This window comes from Calonectris borealis, chromosome 2 (assembly GCF_964195595.1).
Source record: "Calonectris borealis chromosome 2, bCalBor7.hap1.2, whole genome shotgun sequence".
Taxonomy (NCBI): Eukaryota; Metazoa; Chordata; class Aves; order Procellariiformes; family Procellariidae; genus Calonectris; species Calonectris borealis.
The window spans coordinates 160,344,885-160,366,895 of NC_134313.1; the positions used below are offsets into that span (position 1 = coordinate 160,344,885).

General features: G+C 40.0%; 1 protein-coding gene across 1 annotated transcript in view; it reads left to right on the forward strand.

The window, feature by feature from the left end:
- The first annotated feature begins 119 nt into the window (after positions 1–119).
- NCAPG2 (non-SMC condensin II complex subunit G2) overlaps positions 120–22,011 on the forward strand; it is a 58,612-nt gene continuing 36,720 nt past the window's right edge. Inside the window, exons 1-9 of the mRNA XM_075144118.1 lie at positions 120–245; positions 1,218–1,312; positions 4,472–4,663; positions 5,661–5,775; positions 6,301–6,458; positions 7,487–7,621; positions 18,838–18,932; positions 19,784–19,853; positions 20,486–20,572. Of these exons, the coding sequence (XP_075000219.1) occupies positions 1,238–1,312; positions 4,472–4,663; positions 5,661–5,775; positions 6,301–6,458; positions 7,487–7,621; positions 18,838–18,932; positions 19,784–19,853; positions 20,486–20,572 (927 nt within the window). The 5' untranslated portion in view covers positions 120–245; positions 1,218–1,237. The remainder of the gene's footprint in view (positions 246–1,217; positions 1,313–4,471; positions 4,664–5,660; positions 5,776–6,300; positions 6,459–7,486; positions 7,622–18,837; positions 18,933–19,783; positions 19,854–20,485; positions 20,573–22,011) is intronic.

The window sequence follows — 22,011 nt, forward strand, 5'->3', positions numbered from 1 at the left end:
CGCCTAACGGCCACGGCCGCGCGCAGGAGGGCGGGGCCCAGCTCTGCGGCGTGCGCCAGCGCCCCGGCAGCCCCGCCCTCAGCGGTGCCGCGCGCCGGGAGCGGGCAGGAGTCGAGCTCTCGCGAGACGGGAGCCCCGCACCGTCCGCCCGCCCGCGCGCCCTCAACGGCTGCCGCGGGAGAATTCGAAAGCGCCGGCAGCGCGCGCGGCGGCAGGCCCGGGTCTTGGCTTCGCCTCAGCGCTGCGTGAGTGAGTGAGGGCGGGCGGGCGGCGGGAGGTGCTGAGGGGTGTGCTGCACCCGGGTGCCTCTTCCGCCAGTGGGGCGGCGGGGCATTCGCACGGACATTCGCATGGATTTCCGTGGGCAGTGCTACTGAGAGGCGCAGGCTCTTCTGCGTGTCAGTCCGGGCGATCGCCGGTTTTGTTTTCCTCCCGTGCAGGCAGCTCCGCGTTATTGGAAACGTAACCCGTGGATCTATGAGGATTTCTTTCTGAGGGAGCGCTAGGTAAGCGGCCCGTCTTTCTTCCCACTTCCTCTTCTCTCGGGGGCGTACGGCGGCCTGTGGGGCCGTGCCGTGGTCCTGGCGGTAGCCTGGCAAGCGTCCAGCCCCTGGCTGTTCCGGGTCAGTGCCGTGGATCGGCACCTGCCCCGTTCTGTGGTATGGCTTCACACACAGTAAAGGCTCTGTAAGGCAGTCTCCCAGCTGGTAGGGATGGGAAAAGCACGTCAGGAATCACCTAGGATGGAAGGAATGCTTAGGTGGGTAAATTAAGCTCTTGGTGTCAAAAAGTGGCCTTACCCGTTTCCCATAGTCTTCACTTGGCAGGAGAGAAAAGGGGAGAATGTTTTGCTGCCCATCAGTACTTTTCGTAGAAGTCAATGCTGTCGTCGGGAATGATGGCTAGCTAAATAGGGGGTGTGTGCTGCATACGCTGTTCTTCAAGTTAAAAGTATCCATTCAAAAATTCTTCTGTTTTAAGACTTCTTTAGTAAAAAAAGGACTAAAAAGAATGCATGCAAGTACTGCAGCCTAGTGCTGTTATGAATCTAAATGCTGATTCAGATAACTGTGAAGTATTTTGGAGGGGGAAACATCTTTTATTTACAACTATGTAGATGAAGAATGTAAGTTCATACATTCTTCACTGAGACCAGAAATGATCTTATTTTGAGATACAGTACTTTCTCTAACATTTTTTTTGTTTTGTTTGTAAAGCAAGGAAAACCAAGACCACAATGAAGCGTGAAGCATTTTTACAAGTTGTGTCTAAAGACTCAATTGAAGACTTCTTGCATTATACTCAGTATCCTGTAAGTAAGCCATGATACACCTGCATTACTAATAAAATCTTGTCTGTTATTAGTGCAGAAATTTTGTGAGATAGAGACAGAAACTATTTCTCTGGTACCTGCAGATGTGCTAGAATAATTGCTGTAGAAAATAAGTTCAAATGGCACTTAATGGAACATAGCTGAAAAAGTTGCAGAATCTGAAATTTTGCTATTTATAAACGAACTAATTTTTTAACGTTTGGTTGTTGCATATACAGTTTACATTTTTTTTTTAAATAAATGATTAATACCATGGGAATACTAAAAAAAAAAGTACTCATTTGATGTTGATGAAGTATTGGGTTTTTAAATTGCAACCTATGAAAGATTTTATTGCTGTGTAATGAGTATGAGCTAATATACAAACATAGCAGAGGCATGTTTCACTAGTATTTGTTAATTTGTTTGATAGTTTAGGCTGTCCACTTACTCTTTAGTCTGTGTGTAATTGTACTTAATAGTTTTTTTTATCACTAAATGTTTTAGAGATGTGATAGATTACTGACTCTAAATGCAGTGTGGAGAGAAGCAGGAGGAACAACAAAACAAATCCACTGAAATCTACTAATTAAAAGTTCATTCTCACGTTGTGTATATGATATTGCATAGTAATCAGAAATAATAATTTGCATTGTGCACTAAGCTTCAATCTGTCTGGTACCAAGATATACACGATTTCTCTTAAACATCTTTTGCTAGCCTTAATAAATGGTATTGTCAGGTTAGTTTCTTAAGCTTTCTAATCAGTATTTCCCTAACCTGTATCAGGTTAAAGTAAGTGGATCAGTTGACCTCTATATCCACAGAGGCACGAACTAATTTAGTAATGTAGCAGATGTATTAAACCTATGATTTCTATGATAGAGATCATGTTCTGTGTAATAAGCTTAGGAATGTTTGTCTCCCAAACATCATTGAATCTCTTTTTCCAAGAAATTTGCTAGTTTTTTCATTTGCACTCCTGTATGTAATTATAGATGACAACTTCATTAACAGATTGCCTTTGCTTGAAGTGTCCTTCCCATTTTTCCCCAAATCTAAACACTTTAACAAGAAACTATTCTGTTTAGGATAACGTACGTTACTTGCAGTGTTTCCTTTTCAATTAATTTGGTCGTGTTGTTTTTGCCATCTTCATTCAGTAATCTATCTTAACATATATTAGTCTGTTTGGATTAAAAATTGTTTTTTCATCCTTTTATTTTTCATCGCCAGTTCACAAGAGTTGTCTTGCAACAGTTTTCAGCTGTTGCCAATATCGCTGGAAACTGTATCGCTGGCTATAATGCGTATAATGATTAAAACTGTCCTCATGCCTTCATAGCATAAGGGAACGTGAATATCCAGATTACTTTTTGCTTGTCTAAGAGACCTGAGTTATTTTATTCATTTCCTTTTGAAACCTTCAGTGATGAAGGGTGTTTGACCGTGTCTTATCTTAGGGTGAGGATTCTCATTTTAGGATCTTCCTTGAATAATTCTTGACCACTTTTCTGGAGGAGGCTGTGTTTTAAAGTTCTGTTCTCAGCATCACTACTTCTTTCAATGTCTCTCATTTCTACACCCCCCGCCCTCCTATAATTTTCCTTTCCCTCCTCTCAATGTTTGGTTTCATTCACATCATGAAAATTCCAGGGGTTTGCTAATTTCCCTTCAAGGTTTGCCTTGGGCTTTTCACTTTTCTTTCTTTGTAGTATTTTAAAATATTACCGTATTGTGGTCCTGTTCACTGAAGTCTTTATCAGGTGCTGTTAAATTTTTCCACTAAATCCTGTTCCAATTCAAGAAAATACATTATTTCTTAGACAGGAAAATAAGAATCGTGGATATGACTATCATTCAATAACATCCTTTTTCCTCATAGGTTTTGGAATAATTCTGTCTTGTATCATCCCAAAGAAAGATCAGAAAGCTCTGGTCTTATTATGAATTCATTCTTCTTGTTCAAAACAGTACGATCTTAATATCTTGTCCTTTGGGTTTGTTTGAAGTAGAGGGCTGCAGAACTCCCTGTGTGGCCTTTGGTTTATTGTATTTGTTTCCAGCTGTAGAATAGGATAGAAATTCTGCTATAAATATGTAACAGGATCTTTCTTCTCACACCCTTCTGCAAACCTTCTAATACTTATTGCTGCTTCTTTCATGATTTTCTGTTTTCTATTGCCCTTCAATTTTTTTTTTTCTTTTTGATTCCTGTTTTTTTAGTGTATCTGCAAACTAAAAATATTTTCATTTCAAGACCATGGACATTCTCCCTCTTTCCTCTGAAGTATTTTTAATCCGGTAGACAGTGTTCAGTATTGTAAATTACATCTCAAAAATTATCTGTACTTCCTCTTGGCTGTGCCTGTTTTTTCTTCTCATCTTTTCTCTGCATATTCCCTTCCCTAGCGGGTTGCCTACCCTTCTTTGATGCTAACAGGCTCTTTGCATCTCAGAGGTAAATTCTTGTAGCAAGGTTCTTCTGAGGAAATAGTTCAGATCAGTCTCTTAGTGAAGTCTTTTATAGAGACTAATAGTAGCTTCCCATTCAGCTGAGCTTAAGAGGGAAGTATGGCGTTAATGTGCTCAGGAGTTAGGTTTGATGGGGGGGGCGTTAAAATAGTGCATTATACAGAGCACTGCTCTGTGCAGATTGTACTCCAAAACCTGTAGTGCTGTCCCTATGGCTGTACTGACTGTTACATTTCTAGGCCGTGTGTAAGCATTTTCTTTCAACAGCCATCATCAATCTATATTTAAGATAGCAAAGGTATGATCAGGGACTTTAATTCTGTGCAGTTGTGAGCTTCTTAGCTAAGGGTATGGAATTGTCTCCATTGGGAACGAAGTATTTAAAACACAGGAGAGACAGAAGTTGATGTTATGGGGATGTGATTTATGTTCAATAGTGTTGCTATCAAGGGCTAAAGACTTTAGTCTTAAAAGAAGCAGTCTTGTTTCATGATAAAGAGTTAAGCAGCAGGAATTTCTCGTGCTATTTTTTAAAGAAATACAACTTCTAGAAGGTTCTATAACTGCGGAGGAATGGAAATTAATCCTTAACGTAAAAAAAGTGTTAATTTTGGGAAATATGATGATGAAATATAAGCCATTTCACTGATGTGGAATTGTGTGATATCTTCTGACTATTCACAGAAAAATACATTTGATCCTTTCGACTTGAACGAACTGCTTCAAGAATTGCCAAGAAAGCAAAAAGAAGTCCTATGGGAGAGACTGACGCAGCTATTGACAGAGACTTTGATGGAGAACCCTGTGGAAACATGGCAGAGGATTGAAGATGATGAAAGTAATGATGACATGGAAGTTGAGATAGTTCCAGAAATGGTAAAAATCTTGTAAAATAAAAATATGATGCGTATTTCATATTTTCTGAGAAATAAAATGAAATATTTTCATAGCATCTGAAAACATGCAAGGGTTATCAAACAAGGTCGGTTCCATTCTTAACTGACTTCTTAACTACCATGCTTGGGTTAAGCTGAACTTATGATAGGTCTATACTTTAAAAGATTAGGTCTGCTGATAATTATGAAAGATGGGACTAAGTTTTTTCACTAGAGTGGAGTGGGCTTTTTATTATTATTTCAGTAAACAAATGTTGATCTCTCAGATGTTCCTTAAGTGTCTGGCATATACTATAAGAAATTCACTACCTGTTTTATTATGTCATTTTATTGAATAAGGATCATGAAATCTAGATTTGAACTCCCCTCCCACAAATTTAGCTTATGCAGGATTTCTCTGACTCAGACCCTCATATACTGCCTTCTGTACTGTAGTCCACGTAGTCTTGAGAATATTGGGGAAAAAGGTTATTTAATTTTGGAAGAAAAAAAGAAGTGTGGTGGGGAAATCATTAGGGAGACCTAGAAGCTTGTAGAAAATCCATCATACGTACACAGACCTATGGAATCATGTACCTGGAGCTAAAGTCACCAGATCTACACATTTTTGAGTTGCACAAGACCCTAGTTGGGGTCTTCTTACTTCTGAAATGGATGTGTGTTTGAGTGGTTTTGTTGCAGATGAAGTTTTTAATGGCAGAATGGATACACATGTACAGTCGCCAAATTATCTACTAGTTGGAGCTGAAAGGCATTTTCAAACTTTCTGAAACGGACGTACTTTAAAATCTATGCTTTTGCCTCTTCTTATTTGGTAGGTTTTGGTTGCCAGTATACTCTCTGTTCAAAATGGAAGCTGAATAACAATTCAGCTTTGCTCTCTGTTGCTAAGGTTTATTTCTTGCCATAATCTTGTCATTATCTTCCGAGTATAAAATAAACTGCAGAATTTTTGCTTCAACACTGCTTTCTTTCAGAAACAAACTGTAGCTGTGATCCAAGGAGTGACAGCTGTAGTTACTGCTTCCATACCTGCAGTGGATGAAACTGTAAACTACAAAGCTCTTCTAGGATGTGTTTTTATATTAAATGGTAGGTACTTATCTGTTATAGAATACAGCATTATACTGGTTTTTTATCAGATGAGTATACTAGGGGTTTTTTTGACCTGACTGGCTTATGGAAAAGAATTTACAGGAGAAAAGTTGGTACTGGTGTGAGTTCTCATTTATGAGACAAAATTAAGGGAGCATTTACTTAAAAATCAGTTACACAGTCTAAAAGTTGGGACTTAAATAGTTTTCTTTCTCCCAGCTGTTCACCCAATGATAGATGACTTTCCTTAGTCTGTGCCTTATAGTATTTTTAAGGCAAAGATCATTTTAAGATCATTGTTAACTTTGGATCATTGTTACTGATCCAAAAACTTGGTCAAAACCTTAGAGTTAACAAAGCTGCCTAAATACCCACAGTGAGAATAAGCCATTAAGATGTGTAAATGTGGCAAGACATAAATGTGGTTGACATTGTGAGGTATAGTTAGTGTACTAACAGACTGATGTTTTACAGGAATAACTTCATTCATTGCAGTAAATAATGACTTTATTTCTGTTGTAGGTATTCTTCCTGCATTACCTGAATCTGAAAAAAACCTACAGGGTGCTATCCAACGTGTATGTGAACTGTGGTGGGAGAAACGACTGGAAGGGAAGGAGCAGCTAGGGAAGACTCTTTTTATCATTCTGCTAAGAAAAAGCCTGAATAAAGCTGCTATGGTATGCTGAAGCTATATTGACTTTTAGATTACTACTGAATGTTCCAAGAAAGATTATCCCTCCAAAATACCTTTTATTTCAAGTTAGCTTGTTTTCCATGTCCTAGTGCTTCTCAATTAATGAAATATAGGATACATGTTGGTTACAAAGTATCTTTTTGGTGTTGCTTGCATAAGCAAGGTATTAAATGTTGCATTCTCTAGAACAAACTTTAAAGATTTTTGGCATCAATATCACAAGTGAACTCTTTTTTTTTTACATTCTTTTTTTTTTACATTCGTTTTTTTTTTACATTCGGTTTTTTTTTTACATTCGGTTTTTTTTTTACATTCGGTTTTTTTTTTACATTCGGTTTTTTTTTACATTCTTTTTTTTTTTTACATTCGGGTTTTTTTACGTGCTTTGTTTTTTTACGTGCTTTGTTTTTTTACGTGCTTTGTTTTTTTACGTGCTTTGTTTTTTTAATTTCTTCATTCATTTTAAAGTCCAGTGACTAAGGTTTAAATAGGAATTAACTCTTTTAGTTAATTCAGTAGCTATGTTCAGCTACTCATAGAGACTTCTTATGTAGAAAGCTTCTTTTTCTGTTATTCTGTATCTCTCTACAAATCTTTTTTTTTATGTGTGAGTTACTTAGAGTATTGTGGCATACATCTATTGCACCAACCCAATAAATATCTCCTTTACTTATTTCTTTCTTTTATTTTTCCCTGTTAACTACTTTCATTGTATAAAGTTTCAAAAGTGGAATAATACAGTTGTCATCTATTTTGCATGAAATACAGGCTTTCTTTCTGTACTTGAGCATGTCTTCAGTTGTTGAAAGTCAGTATTTCTGCAGTTACACATATTTTTGTAATTTTTCCCAATGATGTGGTGGAAGTCAATTAATGTTCATAATTTTACAATCTAAAAATCTTCTATCTGTAACAATGCATTTCAAATTCATTATTTAAAATCCTTTAAATGCTTCTTCGCATTAAAGCTATACCTATTTCACTAGAATGTGGGCTTTTCTTTCCTGTCAGGGTGCAGATGTAGTTCGTCTATGGAATCTACATCAGACATTACTTTGTTTTGATTATGATTCAGAGGAGAGTAATGAAGTCAAGGACTTGTTGCTTCAGTGTTTTATGAGTGTAAAACACATTAAAAAAGAAGAGGTAAGCAAACTTTTATCTTACCGTGATTTTATGTGAGTGGGCTTTGGTTACATTTAATGGTTTTGCATTAAACCTTTTTTTACAGTACAGTAGGTAGGAATACAAGACAAATCAGCTCTGACTCCAAGCTATAAACGGTTGATTTTTCTGTTTCATTTGGAAAACCCTTTATTCCTATTTGTGACTTAAATATAAAAGTATATGTCTAAATCATCACCCAAGTTCTTGTATCCTGAGATAATAGTGCTTTGCTTCCAGTGCATGTCCCTCAATACTTAAAACTATTCCCTGCTCTAATTCTCTTCTTTTATAGCAGTTTTTCTTTTATTGAAGACAGATAACTGTAGCAAAATAATTTCCCTTCTAAATGATTCCATTTAGAAGATTGCATTGCCATAGTCTGTTTTAAAAGCAGGATAAGAAGAACCCAACTTTACAGCAAAATGAGAATTATTTTATTTAACTATCTGTATTTCTCTCAGTGAAGAATTGCTGTATTGTAGCTTTTAGTGTGCACCAAGATAGTAATATCCAAGCTTTTTTTCTGGTTAGGTGACAAGACAACCTGACATTGGCTCCTAAGTTCTAACTCCTCCTTCCCTGTTTAAAATACATATATTCCCTTTCATGGAATATATGAACTTCTGTCATAAAATGAGCTCTGAGGTTGCTGCATGATTGTGGCATTATGGGCATATGGGGTTTTAAAAATGGTGGTAGGGAGTGAATTAGGTGAAATGTTTGATAATTGAAACCAAATAATTTTTCAATTAGGTAATTGTTTGTCAACATATAAATGTTGTCCTCGTATGTCAGGTTTTGAATACCTGACACTAAGATTTTTTTTTTTGTTACTTACACATTGTATTTTAAGATGTATTAGTTTTGACTAAAATTGGAATGTACTAAGGCAATGTGAGGGGTGAGAGAGGAAGGAGAGAAAATATGAATGGAAAGAGGGAAGACAGGTAAGACTTTATTGACTGATTTTGTATTCGGTTTTATGGCCTTGGTATATTTCATTTTAGGCCATTTTTTGTCCTCTTGAAAAATTGTGTACCTGTATGCATTCTTTGTCACAGTACTTAAAATGGCTTATCTGTATTTGATTCTGTATTAATCATTTTCTTCTGTTTTATTTGAATCCGCTGCATCACTTTAATATTTCATATTCATGTAGGCACAGTAAATAATTGGGAATTATATATGTAAAATGAAACTGCTATCTAGGCTTCAGAAGCAACTTTTTGTAGTAATTTTTTTTCTTCCACATCTTGTGCAATTTTTAATATAACACATGTTAATTACTACATGTAAGTTTTTCTAAAGAAAGTTTGTACCTTGAATCTTTGGGTCAAACACAGCCTTCAGTATGAAATCTATTTTTTAATTTTGGGGGAAAAAAGCAGTAGTAATCAGACTTGGTACTGAATCTTTCTCCTGCCATACCAAAACACATCCCCTTTGCTTCACAAGAATATGTAAGTTTGGTCACACTTTGCACATTTACTTTTCTGCCTGAGCTTTTGCTCTTCCCTCCTCCTCATGATTTCTGGTCTCTTGACATTTTGTCATGTTTTCTTTTTCATATGCCTATCTCTTTCTAGGTAGATATAGAGAGAGCCTTACTGCACTCTTTGCTCTGGTGTATGATCATTAGTGGTTTAAATCCTTAATCCTGAATCCTTAGCTTTATGGCTAGAAGGATTGACTGAAAGTAGCAGCTCCCAGCTGGGAGTTAAATTCTGTTAGCCCATCCATTCTTTTCTGATAAAGGTGAAAGATTTAAAACACTGTTCACAAATATAGGCTCTTACTGATTATGTCCAATCTTCTCATCGGTTCTTTCCATTGAATTACTAGTGTAATTCAATTTCCATTTCCATTGAATTACTGCCAGGCATCAATTCTGAGTGCTGAAAACTTTGAGTGGGCTTGGGAAGCTTTCTTGATTTCAGAGAATACCTTTTTGAAATTATTGAGGTCTGTTTATTAGCTTAAACCTCATTACAAAAAACTACAAAGGCTGCCAGTGCAGCTGACAGTCCATAGTCACTGTTGCCAGATTCAGTTCTGGGCCTGACCTGTTTATTAGATTATGATAGTGGGTAGAACTTGATAGGGTATCTCCCTTTTCAGGGCTTCCAGGACCTGAAAGAGCTTCAGGCTCTTCATCTTCAACCCTGATGAGCTCTCACATGTAATCGAGGGTGCTTCGTCCATTCTCAGACTTTCTGTTAATTTTAATCTGTACCTATTTAGGAATGCTTTGGGTTTGGTTTTGGTTTTGGTTTTTTTTTTTTCCCAAAAATGTTTAATATGGGAGGGAGAGAAAATAATAGTTGCTCCTTCTAATTCTTCTTCTGAGTATTCCTGAGTAAGTAATGTTGCTGAGCATTAATGTTAGAATTACAGAGTTTGAGGTTGGAAGGGACCTCTGGAGATCATCTAGTCCAACACCCTTGCACAAAGCAAAGTCAGCTAGAGCAGGTTGCTCAGGGTCGTGTTCAGTTGGGTTTTGAATATCTCCAAGGATGGAGACTCCACAACCTCTCTGAGCAACCTGCTCCAGTATTCAATCACCCTTACAGTGAAAAAAAAAAAAAATTAAAATAAAATTAAAAAAAAATATTCCTTATATTTAAGAGGCATTTCTTGTATTTCAATTTGTGCCCATTGCCTTTTGTCCTATCACTGGAAACCACTCAGAAGAGTCTGTCTCCATGGTCTTTGCTTCTCCCATCAGGTATTTATATACATTGGTAAGATCGCCCTGTGCCTTCTCTTTTTTGGGCTAAATAAGCCCAGCTCTTGCAGCCTCTCCTCATATAACAGATGCTCCAGTACCTTAATAATCTTTGTGGTCCTTTGTTGGACTTGTTCCAGCATGTCCATATCTCTGTTGTACTGGGGAGCCCAGCACTGCGCTCAGCACTCCAGATGTGCCTCACCAGTGCTGTGCAGAGGGGAAGGATCACCTCCCTCGACCTGCTGGCAATGATTTTTCTAGTGCAGCCCAGGATGCAGTTGGCCTTCTTTGCTGTAAGGGCACATTGCTGATTTCTCTTCAACTTGTCAACCCCAGGACCTTTTCTACAAAGCTGCTCTCCAGCTGATTGGCCCCCAGCCTGTCCCAGAGCATGGGGTTATTCTTTTCCAGGTGCAGGACTTTGCATTTCCCTTTGTTGAACTTCATGAGATTCCTGATGGCACATTTCTCCAGCTTGTCAAGGTCCCTCTGAACAGCAGCACACCCCATCTGGTGTATCAACAGCTCCTCCTGATGTGGCTGCAAAATTGCATGTACTCTTGACTCATCATCTAGGTCATTAATGAAGATGTTAAACAGCGTTGGCTCCAGTATTTGCCTCTGGGGTACAGTACTACTGACTTGTTGCCAGCTGGGCTTCATGGTCTGACCTAACGCTCAAACATTTGCAGAAGAATACGTGTGTCAACTTCTGAAAATGCTACTACATTGTTGTCCCAATTTTTCAAGAAGGGTAAGAAGGGAGACCGTGGTAATTACAGGCCTCTCAGTCTCACTTCAGTGCCTGGTAAAATTATGGAGAAGGTTTCCCTGGGTGTTACTGAAAAACACTTGAGAGACAGTGTAGTCATTGGTCAGGAGGGGAAAGTCCTGCTTAATTTCCTTTTATGACAAGGTCATCCATCTAGTTGACCAAGTGTCTTGGTTTTGGCTGGGATAGAGTTAAATTTCTTCCTAGTGCTGTGTTTTGGATTTAGTATGAGAAAAATGTTGATAACACACTGATATTTTTAGTTGTTGCTAAGTACCCTATGGTCAAGGACTTTCAGCTTCCATGTTCTGCCAAGTGCACAAGAGGCTGGGAGGGAGCATAGCCGGGACAGCTGGCCAACGGGGTATTCCATACCATGTGACAACATGCTCAGTATATGAACGGTAGGCGTGTTCCAGGAAGTAGCGATCGCTACTTGGTTATTGGTCAGCACAAGTGGTGAGCAATTGCATTGTGCATCACTCATTTTGTATATTCTATTATTATTATTATATTATTATTATTTTCCCTTCCTTTTCTGTTTTATTAAACTGTCTTTATCTCAACCCATGAATTTTTTCACTCTTACCCTTCCAATTCTCCCTCCATCCCACTGGGGGTGGGGAGTGAGCGAGTGGCTGCGTGGTGTTTGGCTGCCTGCCAGGTTAAACCATGACACCAAGGAAAGCCAGTAGATGTGGAGTTTTTTTTATTTTAATCTATCAAAGCTTTTGATACTGTCTCTCACAATATCCTTCTGGACAAAATGTCCAGCACACAGCTAGACAAATCCATAATACATTGGGTGAGCAATTAGCTGATGTGTTGGGCTCAAAAGGTTATAGTAAATGGGGTTACATCAGGCTGGCGGCCAGTCACCAGTGGGGTTCCCCAGGGCTCAATTTTAGGGCCAGTGCTCTTTAATGTTTTTATAAATGATCTGGATGCAGGAATCAAATGTACATTAAGTAAGTTTGCCGATGATACTAAACTAGGAGGAGCTGTGGACTCCCTTGAGGGTAGAGAAGCCTTACAGAGAGATCTGGATAGACTAGAGAACTGGGCAATCACCAACCATATGAAATTTTACAAGAGCAAGTGCCGGATTCTGCACCTAGAATGGGGTAATCCTGCTGATACATACAAATTGGGGGACGAGAGGCTGGAAAGCAGCCCTGTGGAAAGAGATCTGGGGGTTTGGGTTGGTGGCCAGCTGAATATGAGTCAACAGTGTGCCCTGGCAGCCAAAAGGGACAACCATCTTCTGGGGTGCATCAAGCACAGCATAGCCAGCTGGTCAAGGGAGGTGATTGTCCCGCTCTACAATGCACTAGTGCGGCCCCACCTCAAGTACTGTGTGTAGTTTTGGGCGCCTCAATATAAGAATATAAGAATATTAGAGTGTATCCAGAGGAGGGTGACCAAGATGGTGAAAGATCTCGAGGGCAAGACTTATGAGGAGTGGCTGAGGTCACTTGGTTTGTTCAGCTTGGAGAAGAGAAGGCTGAGACGTGACCTCATCACACATCACAACTTCCTCAAGGGGGGGTAGCAGAGAGGGAGGTGCTGATGATCCTTATGGGTCCCTTCCAATTTGAGATATTCTGTGATTCGAAGTCATTGATTTTTTTCTGTACTTTTCTTCCATTTGGAAAATGTCTTGCTAACCTTAGAGCTATATTTGAGTATTGCTACAGTCAGGGAAGCTTTTTGTATCATCCAACAAGGCTTTTTTAGTCAATGCAGTATTCTGCTATTGCTTAGTTCACCCTTGCAACTTCTTCAGTCATCTGTCTAATGGGAGTCTATTTTGGTAGGAATTGAACTCTCTTATGCCTCTGTTTACCTGGCAAGTTGTTGTGGGTTGACCTTGGCTAGTCACCAGGTGCCCACCAAGCTATTTGATCACTCCCCCTCCTCAATTGGACAGGGGAGAGAAAATATGAAAGGCTCATTGGTCGAGATAAGGACAGGGAGATAATAAAATATCTTGCTTTGGAAGGGATCCATGAGGATCATCAAGTCCAACTCCCTGCTCCTTGCAGGACTACCTAAAACTAAACCATATGACTAAGAGCGTCGTCCAGACGCTTCTTGAAGTCTGGCAGGCGTGGGGCCATGACTACTTCCCTGGGGAGCCTCTTCCAGTGAGTGACCACTGTCTCAGGAAGAATGTCCAATGTCCAATCTGAACTTCCCCTGATGCAGCTTCATACCATTTCCTCGTGTCCTATCACGGGTCACCAGAGAGAGGAGATCAGCACCTCCCTCTCCGCTCACCCCCTTGAGGAAGTTGTAGATTGCGATGAGGTCACCCCTCGGACTTCTCTTCTCTAAGCTGTACAAACCAAGATCACTCAGCAATTACTATCATGGGCAAAACAGACTCAACTTGGGGAAATTAATTTAATTTATTGCCAATTAACAGTGGAGTAGGATAATGAGAAATAAGAACAATCTTAAAACACCTTTCCTCTATCCCTCCCTTCTTTCTGGGCTCAACTTCACTCTGGATTTCTCTACTTCCTCCCCCTGGGTGGCCCAGGAGGATGGGGAATGGGGGTTGAGGTCAGTTCATTACGCATAAGTCTCTGCTGCTCCTTCCTCCTCATGCTCTTCCCCTGCTCCAGTGTGGGGTCCCACCCGTGGGAGATAGTCCTTCACAAACTTCTCCAGCATGGGTCCTTCCCACGGGCTGCAGTTCTTTACGAACTGCTCCAGCGTGGATCCTTTCCATGGGGTGCAGTCCTTCAGGAATGGACTGCTCCAGCATGGATCTCCTGTGGGACCACATGTCCTGCCAGAAGACCTGCTCCAGCATGGGGTCATAGCTTCCTTCAGGGCACATCCACCTCCTTTGGTGTGGGATCCTCTACGGGCTGCGGGGTGGATATCTGCTCCACCATTAACCTCCATGAGCTGCAGGGGGACAAACTGTGTCACCATGGTCTTCACCACGGGCTGCAGGGGAATCTTCTCTGGTGTCTGGAGCACCTCCTCCCTCTCCTTCTTCACTGACCTTGGTGTCTACAGAGTTGTTTCTCTCATGTATTTTCATTCCTCTCTTCCAGCTGCTGTTGCACAACGGGTTTTACTCCTTCTTAAATATGTTATCACAGAGGTGCTGCCAGCTGTCGCTGATTGGCTCAGCCTTGGCCAGTGGTGGGTCCGTCTTGGAGCCGGCTGGCACTGGCTCTGTCCGACAGGGGTGAAGCTTCCAGCATCTACTCACAAAAGCCACCCCGTTGGCGCCCCTGTTACCAAAACCTTGCCGTGTAAATCCAATACACAAGTCACTTTACATCCTTGAGGAAACTAGTTCAAAATAAGAGGGGAACCACAACCCATTCTGGAAAGACCCCAAGATAAGGTTCAGTTAAATTAGGTGTCTGAAACCAATTTAGACATCTACACATGGCCTAATACGTACAGGTCCTGGGAAGGATTTAATTGAATTAAAGTGAATGACCTATTATATGGCCTATGTTGCTTCAGACATCCATCCCATGGGGATAAAACACGGGATCTGTCATAGATCTCTGCCATCTGGAAAACCATCTGAGTGTTTAAAATTGCTGTATGCTTGGGTAGTGGCATACTGCCCCTAGTCCACGGAGTCAACAGAACAATTCAGCTTCATAAAGCAGTTACTAAACAGTTGATCACTTGAATCACTCCCCAGGCAATTAACATTCTAGCAACTTAAACATCCAAATTTAGATGTCTCAGTTTGTGAGCTGAAACACAATTTCATATGTGAACTGCCAGTACAGATGCAGAATGATAACTGTCTGGGATTTTTCTAGCTCTGCAGATAGGAGATTAAGTGTCTTGAAATTCACAGTATTCAAACCATTTTCCTGTTGCTGTAAAACTGTTGTGCTTCTGTTGCAAGTCCTTCTGTTTTGAGATTTTGCATCCTAACGGAGTTTAGTTTTAGTGACAAGCCGCCTCATGTGTGTTCTCTAGTTTCCCTGCTTGGCTCATTTTGCTAATGATAGGTTTCTTGTAGCAACATGTCCAACACCCCACAGTATCTGGACCTTTTTCTTACATTCTGTGTCTATTTCTAAAATGCTAATAGTCATACTAAATATCAACATGATGTATGAATTTCCTTGAGATGAAAATGAACTCCTATATATCAGGGCTAATACTCCCTTTATTGCCTGCAGGCTTGTTCTAGAGCTCCTATGAAAAGTATACCTGGTACTTTTTAGAGTACATCCCAGAGTGTAGCTCCATAGCAGCTTAAGCTGATGTAACTTCAGGTTGCAATGATCCTGTGTTGCCATGGGCTAGTATTCCTGTTTTCCTGTCTGCAGTATGAATGCTCAAGCAGCTATGTCATGGGTTGATTCAAGGAGGTAGAGGATCAGGTTTTTTCCTAGTAAGATTATTTTTTAGCCAGATTAACTGCCTGGATTGATCATATGCAAGGAGGAAGGGAAGGGGAGGGACAGGAATGCGGTATCCTGATTCTAGATCAGATTAAACTGATACAGAATTGCATATTTATGCCCCACTGCAAGATCAGGGAGTTCAGTTTTTCTGCCTTCCCAGACTGCTATTCAGCACAGAGTAATATTTCTCAGAGGCTTATATTCAGGCTGCATTAGTGGAGTGATCCTCTGAATTTATATCTCTCTGTGATTTATGAAAACATTCTTGTTCAGGTGGGGTTTCCAATCAAACAGCTGGAGAGCCCTGCAGAGCATATATTATTGTGTTTTAGAGGTAGGCCTGTTCTACTTTCTTCTTCCTTGCTAACCTTCTGTGTGTATATACAACTGACAAAGTCACATGTACTATGTCCACAAGCACAGCAGTATGAGATGCTCAACATTCTGTTAGTGCATTAACCCCGAAGATGACAAGTTTGCAATCTTATTCACCTATCACCGGTTTACCTCTCATGATACTGAGAATGTTGATAACAATAATTGTTTCAGATCCATTGATCACAAGCAGCAGATTAAACTAGAGGCACTTACTATCATTTTCAGGATCAGGGTCAATCTGTTGAAATCTAAGGCAAAAAAGAATTGGTTGAACTGCTGAAAGCTACTTTGTGACTTTTCTTCATCTGTCTTGCTGCTGGAACTGTAGAAGATGAGATGAGTTTCAGTTTGGCCTCATCTTTGCCTTGTTGAGGCAGAAGGTGTAGGTCAAGATTCCCTTGACCTTTTGGTTTGTCAGGGACGTTCATGGAAGAGTGCGTCACTGGAACTCCAATATATGTATTATACCACCAAAGTTGGAGATAAGTGACTTCTTTTTATTCAATTTTTTTCTTTCTTGGTAGAAGAAGCTCTCACTGACAGCAGGAAGGATTCCATCAGACTTGTAGACAAGGATCTTGACATTGTATTTAGCCTTTAGGTCTTGATTTTTATGATCTTCTGAATTACTTCTTGACCTGAAGACATTTAAGCTATGAGCTCCACTAAAGGGCAGTTTCTGCCTATACGCTTCTTCCCTCTACCCCTGCTCTATGATATTCCAGCTCAAAGTGTGTCTGGCATTATCAGCCTTATTTTCTCTAGTTTGTCATAGATCTGAACATAACTGTTGGTCCAGCTCTTGATGGAAGTGCCTTTGAACCGCTGCTAATTGTTCAGTGCACCTTTTGAACTTCAACCAATGTGGTCTTTATTATTACAATTCCTTATTAATTTTCCTGAATTATTTTTGGCTAGAAAGTTCACAGGTTCAAAGGACCCTTACAACTGGCTGACACCCTTATGTATGATCAAACTTTTCAAAGTCTCAGAAGCTGGATGCCTTCACTTCATCTATAAGATGAGCCAGAGTGAGGCTGTCTATACAGATACTGTGTAAGTCGCTAATTCCATGGGCAGATCTTGCTGATTCTGGAAGAGCAAGGGCTTATTTCCTCCATCCACAGCCTTCCACTGCCTTTTCTTGCAAAAATTCTGTTGCTCATCAAATTTGTCATCACCGTTTCTTACTTGCTAAAATGGCAGAAAACTAATTCAGGAAAAAAACAATGGTTTTTTTTTTCTGTTTTCATGAATTATAGCAGCTCCAGGAGGTTTGCAATATTACCTTTCATGAGGCAGTAGAAAAGGAATTGTCCTTGCTAATCAGGACATTTATTTTCCTCAGTGGCTCAGCTGTTTTCTGTGGCTTTGTTCAAAAATGTTTCCATACCCAATGCTGACAGAGTTGTCATGCTATTTTATTTGTACCTTCACTGTCATTACAGTGTCATCCTGGAATGACATTGCACTTGGCAGAGGTCTGATGATGTGGCCTTGATGAGGGTCCTGAGTTGCACAGTCCCTTATCATTATGGAATACTACTTGAAGTCACACCAAAACAGAATGGACATTGAAAAAAATGCAGGCAGATATGTAATCCACATGTTCATTTGTTTTGCGTTTTCTCTTCAGTATAAATAACAGTAATGCTTGAATTCTGTTTAAAAACTAAGAATCTTACTTTTTTTTTTTCCCTTCAATAATCTCATTTCATAGAATCATAGAATCATTAAGGTTGGAAAAGACCTCTAAGATCATCACGTCCAACCGTCAACCCAACACACCATGTCCACTAAACCATGTCCCTAAGCGCCTCATCTACACGTCTTTTAAATACTTCCAGGGATGGGGACTCAACCACTTCCCTGGGCAGCCTGTTCCAAGGCCTGACCACTCTTTCAGTAAAGAAATTTCTCCTAATATCCAATCTAAACCTCCCTTGGCGCAACTTGAGGCCATTTCCTCTTGTCCTATCGCTTGTTACTTGGGAGAAGAGACCAACACCCACCTCACTACAACCTCCTTTCAGGTAGTTGTAGAGCGCGATGAGGTCTCCCCTCAGCCTCCTCTTCTCCAGACTAAACAACCCCAGTTCCCTTAGCTGCTCCTCATAAGACTTGTGCTCCAGGCCCTTCACCAGCTTCGTTGCCCTTCTCTGGACACGCTCCAGCACCTCCATGTCCTTCTTGTAGTGAGGGGCCCAAAACTGAACACAGGATTCGAGGTGCGGCCTCACCAGTGCCGAGTACATGGGCACGATCACCTCCCTGCTCCTGCTGGCCACACTATTCCTAATACAGGCCAGGATGCCGTTGGCCTTCTTGGCCACCTGGGCACACTGCCGGCTCATGTTCAGCCGGCTGTCAATCAGCACCCCCAGGTCCTTTTCCTCTGGGCAGCTTTCCAGCCACTCTTCCCCAAGCCTGTAGCATTGCCTGGGGTTGTTGTGGCCGAAGTGCAGGACCCGGCACTTGGCCTTGTTGAACCTCATACAGTTGGCCTCGGCCCATCGATCCAGCCTGTCCAGGTCCCTCTGCAGAGCCTTCCTACCCTCCAGCAGATCAACACTCCCGCCCAGCTTGGTGTCGTCTGCAAACTTACTGAGGGAGCACTCGATCCCCTCGTCCAGATCGTTGATAAAGATATTGAACAGGACTGGCCCCAGTACTGAGCCCTGGGGAACACCGCTTGTGACCGGCCGCCAACTGGATTTAAGTCCGTTGACCACAACTCTCTGGGCTCGGCTGTCCAGCCAGTTTTTTACCCAGCAAAGAGTGCTTTTTAAAATTAAAGGTGTCATTTCTTTTGTTATTTAAGCTCTGTATTTACTGATTTTTGAGGTTGCTCTTAAATTGGGTATTCCTCTGAGGTTTGACTTCCCTTTTTTCCCCTCTTTTCCTCTCCCAATAGGGAAGAAGATTCTTGAGTTTTTTGTTCAGCTGGAATGTAAACTTCATTAAAATGATACATGGAACTGTTAAAAACCAATTACAATTTTTTCCAAGGTATGCATCACAGTTGGAATTCTTAATGATCGTCAAGAGCTTCGCTAAAATCTTGTTTGTCTCACACTCTAAAATACCTAGTATATTGATAATATGTATCAGAATCCAGACACCTTCAAATCTGCTGAATATAACTACTGTATTGTTTCAGCAACTTCATTTAATAGTTGCTCTGCATATGCTTATGTATACAATTATAGGTGTGGTAAAATGCTTATTTAGCATTAGCTAAAGCAAATGACTTTCATATAAACTGTGCTGCATTACTTGCAGTGTTTGTGTGAGAATTGCAGGTCCATTTCTGCTTCCGTAAGGTGTTTTTATTTTTTCCTGTGAGCAACAACTAATTTAATTTGGTAAGATTCTATACAGAGACATTCTAATAAGAAGTGACTTGCAGGATCATAGCCTGAGAACTTGACTGATTGATGAAAATCATGGATTTTTTTTCCTTTGATTATTTAGTGAAATATTACAGAAGTAATTCTTCATATTAAAATCAGAGGCTTTCCAATGCTTTCAGTTAGAATAATGTATACCTGTACATCTTTATAAAGAATTTAAGGCATTTATTGTGAGACAAATGATAAAATATCTGTGCTAATGTTTTGACTTTCCCACCATAAGAGATATTTCCTGTGTTTTTTAATAGTGCTTAACAATTAACTTTGTTTTTCTGTAATTATCAGTGTAGACTTTCAAGATATTTGCTTCTTCTAAAAATAATGTTGATGCACAGAATCAGGAATAATATTGGTACTTATCAAAAACTTCATGTTGTTACTGTTACGAATTGTACATAGATATGGTTAGGATGCTTGCTTGAAAGTGTTTCCCATATGTTAATACAGATCCTTGATGGAATACATTTCAGAAGTTTACTTCAGGGCCTGGAAGAAGGTGTCAGGAGAATTCTTAGAGGTAATGCTATGCTTGAAATTTCATTTGGATAGTTTTGAATTTCAAGATGGAGAAGATACATGACTTTTCAACCTCAGAAAGGTTCCTAATCAAGCCTTATGGAATTACTTCCCTAAGCAAAGGCCTCTTCAGCATTGTCAAGGAATAAGAGCATGTCATGCTTTGAATGTTTGCCCACTGTGATCAGCTTGGTTGCATTTAAACATAATAATAAAATAATAAAAGCTTTTATTCAGTATGTGCAAGTCTACATATTTGGTAGCTTAAATATTTATCTAATTTTTGTGGCTTTCCCTGGAGATGATCAAAAGCATAATTACGGCATCACAACAATGCTACAGCCAAATTTCAGATACAAAATAGTTCTTATTTACTGTGTGGAGGTGCTTTTGAATTCCAAACCTGGTTCTGAGAATCAGATTAATTGTATATTCTGAAATTTTGAAAATCAGTTTAAGCAGACAGCCGCCCCTAGCATGGAAAAATTTGGGCCTAGCAGAAGCCAAGTAAGAAATAGTATCAAAGACTATTTTCAGTTGTTTTAGATAAAAATATAAGTTGCTGCACAGCCTACGGTACTTATTATTGTTTTATTGTGTGTTAACAGTTGCGTGTATGTGTTTTTACTGTAGATACTTGAACATAACTGCATTCAGGATTTCATGCATCATGGAATTCATCTTCCCAGAAATTCTTCTGTTCATTCTAAAGTTAGAGAGGTAAGTTCCTGTAAAGCATGACATGAACTAGTACCATCAAAATCAGATCAGTTACTATAAAGTGGAAAATTTCCATTTCGTACTAAAATACTATACTAGGTCTGGCTGAAATGGAATTACTTTTCTTCATAGCAGCCCGTATGGTGCTGTGTTTTGGATTTGTTGACTAAAACAGTGTTGATAACACACCAATGTTTTGGCTGTTGCTGAGCAGTACTTGCATGGTGTCAAGGCTTTCTCTTCCCCACTCTGTTTCCCTAGTGAGTAGGCTGGGGGTGAGCAAGAAGTCAGGAGGGGGTACAGCCGAGACAGCTGACCCAAACTGACCAAAGGAATATTACATGCCATGCTCAGCAATAAACTCTGAGGGAAAGTGGATTTTGGGGAGATAGCCATTGCTTGGAGACTGGCTGGGCATTGGTCTACTTGTGGGAGATGGTGAGTGATAGCATTTGCATCACTTGTTTTGGTTTTTTTCATCCTCTTTCCTTCGCCTATTAAACTGTCTTTATCTCAAATCATGAGTTTTCTTGCTTTTCTTTTCCAATTCTCTACCCCACCAGCAGGGGCGTGACTGAGTGGTTGTGTGAGTGCTTAGCTCGTGATTGGGGCCAATCCGCCATAAATACTTACTTAAAAAATAGCATATTCTGAGAAACAATATTAGAACATGTTTTAGGAGGAACCCATTTATAGTTTTGCGCCAGATGTGTCTTTGGTTCTCCAAAGTAGAAATATAAGGGGATTTTCCAGAGTGCCAGAAATAGTTTTTGCTGTCTGTTGCCTAAGTTTTTCTTTACCTAGGTAAAGTCATAAGCTCCTTGAGGCAAATTTAGTAGATGGGTCTGGAACTAAACTTGTTCTTTATTTTTGTTATACATGGGCATTTTGTATATATGTTTATAGGGAGAAGCCTTGATTCAGTTACAGATTCTAGGTGACTATCTGTGGCTTTTATTCATGAGCAAAACATTTGAAGCAGAATGAGAAGTGCACAAAGCTTTTTAAGACAAGGAATTTGTATTTGATCTATGCCCCTTCACCTCCCATGCTTTCGCCCAAATATATAGATGCTGGAGTGTATAGTATGTGCAATATATAGCTTGATACAATCCTATATTGGTTTTTTTGTTTGTTTTGGTTTGGTTTTTTGGGTTTTGTTTTGTTTTTAATCAAATGTAAAGAGATTCTCATATCTATAGTGGATTCCCTTGTTGATTCCTGATTGATGGAGTAGGCTTTTGACAGGGCATTTCATGTTTTTCAGACTCAGAAGCTTATGATCTTGAAAGAGGACAGTGATGTAAATAAATCTGTCTTTGAGTTGCAAGGGGAGTGGGTCTCGGAATGAATTTGAATGATGCATTCTTTTTCTGCATGCAAGAATTTGATTTTAAATAGTCCTTTAGAATCCAGAAGTTCCTGTGGCAATTAGGAGA